General features: G+C 39.6%; 1 protein-coding gene across 1 annotated transcript; it reads right to left on the bottom strand.

Moving 5' to 3' along the window:
• Nucleotides 1–452: 452 nt before the first annotated feature.
• Nucleotides 453–8046, bottom strand: Fgf20 (fibroblast growth factor 20). The gene is made up of 3 exons (XM_057752871.1): nt 7758–8046; nt 2541–2644; nt 453–1256 (listed from the first exon to the last, which is right to left on the bottom strand). The coding sequence occupies exons 1-3, from the start codon at nt 8044–8046 to the stop codon at nt 1011–1013; spliced, it is 639 nt and encodes a 212-aa protein (XP_057608854.1). The 3' UTR covers nt 453–1010.
• Between the last annotated feature and the right edge of the window lie 1649 nt (nt 8047–9695).

Here is a 9695-nt window from a genome sequence, read left to right as displayed (position 1 = left end):
ATTATATGCATCTTTATGTATGGAAGAGATTCTCTCCTAAGGCATATGTAATTAACTCCTACAGCACAGTTGTTCTTAATTTGTGTACTTATGAAACTATATTCTATAATAAATAAAACATCTCTCTCTTGAAAAATCAGTGTTACCAAAAGCATAAAATGAAAATGTTTAACTTCCTTTCAAACCTGTGCTTAATTCAACATATGTCAATAAAACATTTTTCAAGGTCAAAAGGGACCCATGTTACATTTAGAAGTCAAGACATTGCATAGAAATATAACCTACATTGTACTTAATTTTAAAAACCAATGAATGCTTTATTCTGTGGTTTATGTGTTATAAAAATGAAGTCTTCTTTACATCCCAAGACCAAAGCAATGTAATGGCACAATAAAGGACATTTTGTTGTTGGTTTTGTTTGTTTTATTTTGTATAGTCTTCATATACCAGTAAAAATAAACTCTTTAATAAATAAATATATATAATAAATATTTGTAAATTGAAAAATGTATAAATAGGTCCATTCTTCTAAAAGAAATGTTCCATCTTGGTGTGGCATGTTCTGTAACTCAAAGTCATCTAGAATTTTGATTTTTTTTGTTGTTGTTGTTGTTTTATGTATACTGTTATAACCTGAAGATTTCTACAAGGTCCTCAGAATTTATGAGGCAGTAATTATGTCATCTTAATTCACTTCTTCAACATGAAGTATCTATCCTTAAGGTCACTGTCCAAGTAAACATTATTCAGAGAGGTGAGGCGTCAGCAGCATGGTTCACAGTATCCAGATTAACTGATTTCAGCTTCAATCAATTGACATGACTGGGCCAAGGAGTCTGAGGAAATACAGTCCATTCATGAAGATCTCGCTTTGCTTCGAATTAATTCCTTATTCTTGGTACTCTTCACCAATACAGTCTCTCGGTAAGAAACAGAATGCAATCTTCTGACTATCTTCTTCAGTGTTATCGAACAGGAACTGCAACTTAAAAATAATGGCTCCAAGTTCATCAAGTGTACATCAGCAGGTCTTTGTATAATTCTGGAACTCGTTCTGGGTCCACTGGTCTCGGTAAGAAATGAGTAAATTTCTGATGTCTTTTGGACCTGGCACCATCTCTTGGAGTTCCATCTTTGTTAAGTGCTACAAAATACCGGCGGCCGGTGTCCCCGTGTTTATAGATGTTCGATGAATAGGTATTATACCAGTTCTCTTCAAACTGCTCCCTGAAGATGCATTCAGAAGTCAATTTCTCCTTTTAAAAAAAAAGAGAAAAGAAATACAGCATTTTAGAAATGCCTTAGAAATAAGTTCCCTATAAAAGTCTCAACTCTGCCGGGCAGTGGTGGCGCACGCGTTTAATCCCAGCACTCGTGAGGCAGAGACAGGCGGATCTCTGTGAGTTCGAGACCAGCCTGGTCTACAAGAGCTAGTTCCAGGACAGACTCCAAAACCACAGAGAAACCCTGTCTCAAAAAACCAAAAAAAAAAAAAAAAAAAAAAAAAAAAAAAAAAAAAGTCTCAACTCTATATTATGTCTTTCCTTATAGAAAGATCCTTATCAAATTAAATTATAATGTTTTATTTTGATTTTGTTCAGACATCGTGCACCATTTTTTCCTCTATATTACTTTATCCAGTAGATTATTTCAAGGAACATTAAATAAATATTCCAACATGCAATAGATACTTTTAGCTTTCCTGTGTTCTGTATTATCACTTCCTTGCCACCATCACCAAGAGGGTCTGTAGGTCATCTTGTCCCATCATGAGATATATGCCAAAGTCACAAACATGAAACCTCTGCTGTCAACTTGAGAGAGTCAAGATCTTGCTCCAATTTAACTTCATAACTCAAGTTCATCACTTCATATTAGATATCATCTTATAAATGTATCATTCAATAATGCTTTTATTATTCTGAGTATGTTACTATTAATATCAAGGAAAATGGCATAGAAGTTCAATGGTTTCTTATATTTTCAAAATATTCTGTCTTTCTCTTGCTCTCTCTCTCTCTGTATGTATATGTATGCATGTATGTATAAATATATATTTATTTAGAGAGAGAGACCACAATTATTTATTTATCCTAACACCATAAACATTGTGTGCATGTTCTTTCTCAAAATTCTATTTATTGTTTTGCAATTCTATCTCCAGATCACCACACATTGCATACTTTTTGTGTTTTCCCAGAGCTGACACCAGTGTTCTATTTCTGGTAGGAAGGATCAAAATATAGAGGAATTGGAAAGACTCAAGAAAATGGACAGGAAAACTAGGTGAGATTATGGCAATAATGGTTGAAAATTTAAAAAGTAATATTGAATGACTATACTATGACCTCAACACACTTAAATTTAGAGTATTGATTTCTAATTTTTACATATATATATATTATATATATATATATATGTAGAACTAAATAATTTGTCAGTCACATATAATATTGTCTACCAGACATTATGGATAGAAATTTTAATTAAAATCATTATTTCAAGAACTATAATAATAACTGAAAGATGATAATACATACTGATCCATAGAGTTCTCCTTTGTCATTCATTCCAAGGTAAAGACCGCTGTCCACACCTCTGATACTGACCAGTCCCACTGCCACACTGATGAACTCCAGGATACCTGAAGATATAAACAAAATAAAGATTTGGATTGATTAATGAAATATAACTACAGGAAGGACAGTGATAAAGATCAACATTTTTAGGCATTCAACAAACAAATGGAAGGTACGGTCATTGTGGATGAATAGGTGACAGTTATTTCTGGTCTTGCATGGCTCTTCCACTTAATTATAAACATTTTCCATAAATTATTTTGATTTCATGTACAATAACCATACCAATCCCATATACTTAGTATGGGTATAACATCTTAAAGCTTCTAAAAGGGCTTCTTCTGGGCTGGAACGATGGCTCAACAACTAAGAGCACTTGCGGCTTGTGTTGATTTTTTCCTATCAACTTGACACAAGCTAGAGTCATCTCAGAAGAGGGAACCTCATTGAGACAATGCTAATCAGGTTGGCCTGTGGACAAAGCCATAGTAATTTTCTTGATTGATGATTGATACTGAAGGGCCCAGCCTGTTATGGGCAGTACGATCTCTGGGCAGCTGGTCCTAGGTGCTATAAGAACGCAAACTTAGCAAGCCATAAGAAGCAAGGCTTCCTCCAGGTTCCTGATCTGACTTCCTTCAGTGAGGTCCTGGGAATTATAAGTGAAATATACACTTTTCCTTCCCCAGGTTCCTTTTGGTTTGTGCTTTGTAATAGTCATGGAAAACCTAAGTAAGATATTGTATTGGCAGAGGACCCAGATTTGGTTCCCAGCACCCAATTGGCGGAGAACAACCAGTTACAACTCTATTTCCAGAGGATCTGATCCCCTTTCTGGCTTCTATGGGTCCTGCAGTACACATGTGGTACATGGGCATATATGCAGACAAAACGTCCATACACATAGAATAAACATTTTAAAATAAAGAGCTAATAATTTTGCCTCAACCTTAAAAAAAATTTCTGATAAATAGGAGGGAAGATATTTTTTACTCCCATGCTAAAGAGAAACTGAGGTTCAGAAATACTGACTGAAATGCCTTTATAACTGACATGGCCTTTGTAACTGATAAAGATGGTGCTTTGTGCTACATTTTCTGAACCCTAACCTAATGGTTTACCACACTACACGTGGAAATACTATAGTTTCTAGACTCTGTAGATTACAAAATGTGCCCTATCCTATTCCGTGATGTATAAAAATAAAATGTGCAATTCAGAGAAATAATTCAGGCTTTATAATTCATTATATATAATGGCCAAATACCAAAAGTTTAGTATATAAATAGATTTTTCTATGCATAGTTTTTGGAGTTGTTTTGATGTATTAAGAGATAAACTACCTTTGAAAGCCTTCAACTTAACACACTAACAAACTACAGTTTAAAAAGATGCACGGTCTCTCTATGTGGTGCCCTATTTTGCTGTACACACTAGCCTTTGGCCTAATGATGCCTTTTTCTGGTTCTTTCCTTAAACCACTGAACAAGGGTCACCATACACATTCTGTTTGGATATGCCTTCATCAGTGGCTTTTTGCAATCACCCCATCCTAAGATTTACAAATAGCATAAATCCATTTCTGGATTTATTGTACAAGTTCCTCTTTGGGTATGTGCTACTCCCAAAGCCAAGAGAAAGTACAGAATTTGACTGTTTGCTGATATGGAAAGCTCTATTCTACCCCGAGATTAATTTGTTATTTGCCAAAACAAACAAACAAAACATAGATTTTTAGTAAGACAGCTCTTTCAAACTATTAGGACTTTCAGACTAGTAGAACTCTAGAGCTATCAGGGATCTTAATACACTACTAAACAGCCTGTAAAAGGCTTGAAAGAGCCAGTCTCACTAACTGAGCGGCTGGAGCAGGGATGAGAAGGTCTAGACTCCACAGGACACAGCACAATGGCAACTGTGTACCGGGGGTACAGGGGAAAATCACACTCACTGCCAAGCTTCTCAGTGAAGTATCCATGTTAGGAACAAAAATATAAACCTGAAACATAATTGACATAAATACATATAAATGGAATCTCACCCAGGATATAATTATGAATGTGTAATTACTTTAAATTATGTTGAATATTCACTCAAATTAAAAAGTATGTGTGGCTGTTGTGCACACAATGTTTCTACCCCAGGACACACTCCACCTACACATTAAATCTTATCTGAAGATAATGCTGTCCAAAATATGTAATTACATAAGTAAAAATGATTACACATGCCTTTAGAATAATTATATCCAGTAGTTTTAACTTTATTAAACAACATGTAAAACCTTATGCATAATCAGGCATAAATGATTTTGCAATGGCTCATGGAACTGATGGGTAAAAGATTACGTGTGTTTTTGTGGCCCTCCTAAAGATTTTAGCCACACTTTTAAATTCTGATCCTTTTTCTCGCCAAAGAAATAGTATACCACATAGTAATTTGTAATCGTTTGATTCTTAAATGAGATTTGACAAGTCTTTCTTATTTATAATATGAGGTGGCAACTAAGCTAATTCTTTTCCAAAGAATAGACATGAAGCGCTTTCCTTAAGAGGTAATCACAGATTTTAGGTAGATTTTCTAATGCCCAGTGTCCCATAAAAAGACTTGGAGGTCCTTTGTCTTTCTGGTATCGTTTTCAAAGCCAGCCTTTTCTCAAATCATAATAAACAGGTGAGTCAACCCACAATGCAACCACATCAGACAAATCTATAGAGAATAGAGGAGAATAAAGGGAAAGGCTTTAAATGAATATGTTTGATCTCAGGCTACACTTTTTTGTAAAGGAATGATTCTATGTTTACGTGTTAGGTAAAGTCTTCCTTCTATACTGCTGTGCAGAGAAACTCTGCAAGAGAGATTCAGGTAGCTCGGGTGGGATATTATTTTAGCCTCACTGGGAACTCTCTGCTCATGTTCAATTAATATGGCTTTAATTTTAAAGATTTGAGTTTTTATTTTTGTGTTACAATTGTTATAAAATTATTGTAGTGCTATTTAATATTTCAAATGGCCATCCTTGAGGGGTTTTTTTCAAAATTCTTATTTTAATGTCACAGAAGTGAGTTTTTTAAGTTTTTCATTTAATACTTAGTTGTTAAGGCACTAGCAAAAGAGGATAGAGAAGCACATTGTGTTGCAAACATTAAAATTGACCTTGTCCCTTATCCTCTGGTAGTCAGTTGCGATATCTAGGTCACTCAGAGCACTTTAAGGTATCATAAAGAGGCTGTTCCTTTAGGCTCAAATACTAATATGGGTTGTCTTCCTTTTATTTAACAGTTATTATCTTGTTTCTCTACATAATCTCCCACCAAAGCATGACTTAAGCCAACACAGAATCAAAGTCATATTTTCCTAAACAATCATACAGCATATAAAGTTTACAGTATACTAGCAAGAATATGCCACTCCCTTTCCTAAAGGATCAGGTTTCAATACAGCTGAAGGTACCAAGTCTGCAAAGTATTCATTAATCTCTTCCAATAGAATCTGTCTTCTAAGGAGGCAGAACACAGCAGGGTTCACCTGCATTATAAGCGGCTTGTGGGAAGAATTCCCTTATTGCTTACATTTAGCTCCCAGTGGCTTTGCCTGAAAGAGTTGCCACATTTGGGGAGACTTTCATGTTAAGAGTGGAGTGTAGTTGCTCTTAAAGGAAGAGAACTGGACCACCACCTGGTGTCAGCAGATTCTTTAGGTTCACAATGTCAGACTTCTCCAAAAAAAAAAAAAAAAAAAAAAAAAAAAACACTTTCCAAAAGTGACCTCAGGTTGGGCACTAGGTCATGACACCCTTGACTCATAGTCGGTGGGAATGGGAAGAGATCAGTGGAAGCTGCAAGCACGTGGGTTTTTTAAAGTCAGTTTTCTAAGCCCTTAAGTGCTGCCAAATGACCACCACATGCTTATTTTCCCATCTAAGGTTACGCGCGCTCCTGAAATGGAGATTTACACTTCTCCAAAGTTTTAATGAGCACTACAAGTGCAAAAAGAAGTGTGAGTGTAAGAACAAGATTGGGGATGAGACAAGAAGGAGATTCTCAAGAAATTCCGTAAGGAAAAGAAAGGTGTTGACAAATAAATGATATCATGTATTTTTTTTAAAACTATAACGACACCCTCCCGTGACTTCACAGGTTAGATATGGAAAGCCCCTTGAACATGTTAGCAGGTTAACTGATGAAAAGGAACAAACGTAGCCACAGGGGAGGGAAGTATCCTGGGATATTAGAATCAGAAGGTACCTTTAGCAAACCATCGGATTTAGCCTCTCTTGTGTGTTGTGCAGGCAAGAAAGCAGAACTTAAACTGCGGGAGGGAGCTTGCTAGTTACCTGGCTGGCCCAGGAGTAATTAACAGTAGAAACTGTACAGATCTAATCTAGAATCGGCTTCATCCTATTAACCCCTTCTGCTTCGGGACACTGCTGTATATAGAGATGATTCTCTGTGTTCCCAGCCATATCTTCTTTCGCTTTCCCATTTCCTCTTACCTAAGGTCAACACCAAGATCTCTGCTTTCGAGTTTCGCAATTTCTAAAGGGAATCTTGGCCAGACGGGCATGCTCGGTCCTTCTCCCTCCTCCCTCTCTCCATCTCCTTCCACCCTCCCCCCACTCGCTAGGCAAGAGCTCAGAAAGCTGCAGTCAGGCAGTCCTCTAAGTAGAACTGTGAAGATTCATATTCTGTTTAAGAACCATCTCTTCAGAGACACCGGAGGACCAGCCGCATAACAACCGGGATGCTTCCCGTTACTAATTTAGAAAAAGTGGACACAGAATTATAAGTGTGTAAGGAAGGGAAGAGAACGCAATATAGGTACCTCTTAAAATGATAAAACTGCCTGAGGGGCAAAGCTGGGTGAGGGGGGGGAGAAGCGGTGTAAAACACGGTTTCTAGTCCAAGACTTGGGGCCCCAGGCAGCAGAGAAAACAGAGCGACATCGTACCCCGGGGTGAGGTACCCACCCACGCTTTCTCCACCCACGCTCTGCACGAGAAGCTAAGCTCCTCCAGGTCAGGGCAATTTCTCACAAGCCCAGAGCCCTGCACCTAGCACCCAATGGGTTCAGGGTCTCTGGCAGCACGCAGCCCAGGCTCAGTCCGCCAGCTTGGAGCGAAGGAGGTGAGAAGAGGAGGGGAGTTTGGGGGCGCAAGGACAGGATGTTTGTACCTACCGAAGAGGCTGTGATCCTGCCGGGTGCCCTGTACGCTCCCGTCGGGCAGGATCTGCAGGTGGAAGCCGGTGCGGCAGTAAAGCTGCCGCCGGCGTAGGATGCCGTGCAGGTGCGCCAGCTCCACGGAACCCGGCCCGCCGCCTCGGGCGCCCCTCTCCAGCGCGCCCCGCCGCTCGCCTAGCAGAGGCGGCCGCTCCCCTGCAGGAGGCAGCAGGAAGTGTGACCCCACCTGCTGGCCCAAGCCCTCCAGGCCTCCCAAGAAGGCCCCGACTTCGGTTAAGGGAGCCATGGAGGGGCTCTACAGGAAGGCTGAAATTCCGGAAAACAAGAGAACCCCAAAAAAAAAAAAAAAAAGTGTAGCGTGGGTGGCGAGGCTAATGCAGAAAAAAATTATAGCAAAATAGGCACAAAAAGTTAAGGCTGGGTTACTTCTGTGAGGTCTCTGCAGGGACAGTGTACTGCACCGTCCTGGAAGCGATCTTCTCTCCTTGGGTAGGTGAGAGCTGGCTGCTGGCTTTGCAGAAACATCTAGAGCTGAGGTTGCTGATTTGGGGCTGGGGCTGGGGGCTGGGGCTCCAGCTCAGCAAACTGATCAGATCACAGTCCTGTGTACATACACTCCCGGTATATATGCGGGTCCTCTTGACATATGCTAATCAAGTCCTTTCATGCGCGCCTGGGAGGTTGGTTTTGTTTGAAATCTTAAACCAGCCTCCTCTCAACACGTTTTGCTCTTCGGAAGTGACTGAAGGAAGAAGCACTTGGAAAACTCATTCCTGCGCTTGGCCATAGTCAGTCAGCCAGCAAAAACGGGGAGGCTCAGCCGCCACCCCTGGTATTCTGGGTTGTCTCTGGGACAACCACGGTGTTGTCTGGCCGCTCCTGTGCCACCTTTGAAGTGAGCTCATTTGCAGAGATAGAGACCTGGGAGAAGGAGCCCAGCTTGCAGAATACAGGAGGGGGAGGGAGCACAGAAACGGAGATGGGTGGGAGGAGGAAAAAGAGAGTACAAGAGAATTGGACTCCTTGGAAGCTGCTGGGAGCCAGCAGTGGACAGGTGCAAAGAAAGGCAAGAAGGGAGAAGGGGAAAGGGCGTTACCCGAGGCTTAGGCCTGCCCAGACACACATGAAAGGAAAATCAAAGCTTTGACAGTTTAACGCACTAATTTTCAAACACTAATAAAATGTACAAGCATTACTCTTTTCTTTTATCATTTAGATGGGGGATTTTCTTTACATAATCAAGCTTAAGTTGGGAACACCCTGCCCCCCTTCTCGAGTTCTCTTTAATGTTTATCTTAACTCAGCAAAGGATATAACCAGGATTGACTTATATCTATGTAGAACTCATAAATTGTGTTTGGAGGACGTGGGCTTCTCCTTAGAATAATAAAATAGCACAGTATAATTATGAATCGAGAGGCTACAATGACATTCAAATAGGCTGGTTCACATTCCTATAATTTGCTGTGAATACAAATAGTGTTGTGAATGATAGAAGCCCCTGGGCCCTTATCCAGTCTGAGAGCACTTCCTTTTTCTTAGCTGTAATTTCCTAGAAGCTAACCTTATATTGGTTCTTGATGAGTGTCTGAGATTTCAAAAATGACTGGTGAAATTTAAGAGTATCTAAACATACTTGCAAAAGAAAAACTGACCTGAAGGAGTTAGACATATATCTACTTAAATGTTGAGACTCTATACGACTAGCTAGCCTCAAGAGCTAGCTAGTGAGATGTGTAAGTGGCAGAAAGCTGAGATCACTGGTCGGATTTGTTCTTTCCCTACACAGAGAGTTTACAGAATAGCTAATATTAGAATTCCAGTCTTGTTTTGTGCTCTGTTCAGCAAAAGCCTAACCTTGGGAGCTCAGATGGATTTGACTGGTTTATTTTGTTTTCTCTAAATGTTACCTCCTTCCCCTCCTCTTCTTCTTCT

Source organism: Chionomys nivalis, chromosome 20 (genome assembly GCF_950005125.1).
Source record: "Chionomys nivalis chromosome 20, mChiNiv1.1, whole genome shotgun sequence".
Classification (NCBI taxonomy): Eukaryota; Metazoa; Chordata; class Mammalia; order Rodentia; family Cricetidae; genus Chionomys; species Chionomys nivalis.
The sequence above is the reverse complement of the archived record's forward strand: the minus strand, read 5'-3'. Positions and strand labels throughout refer to the sequence as shown.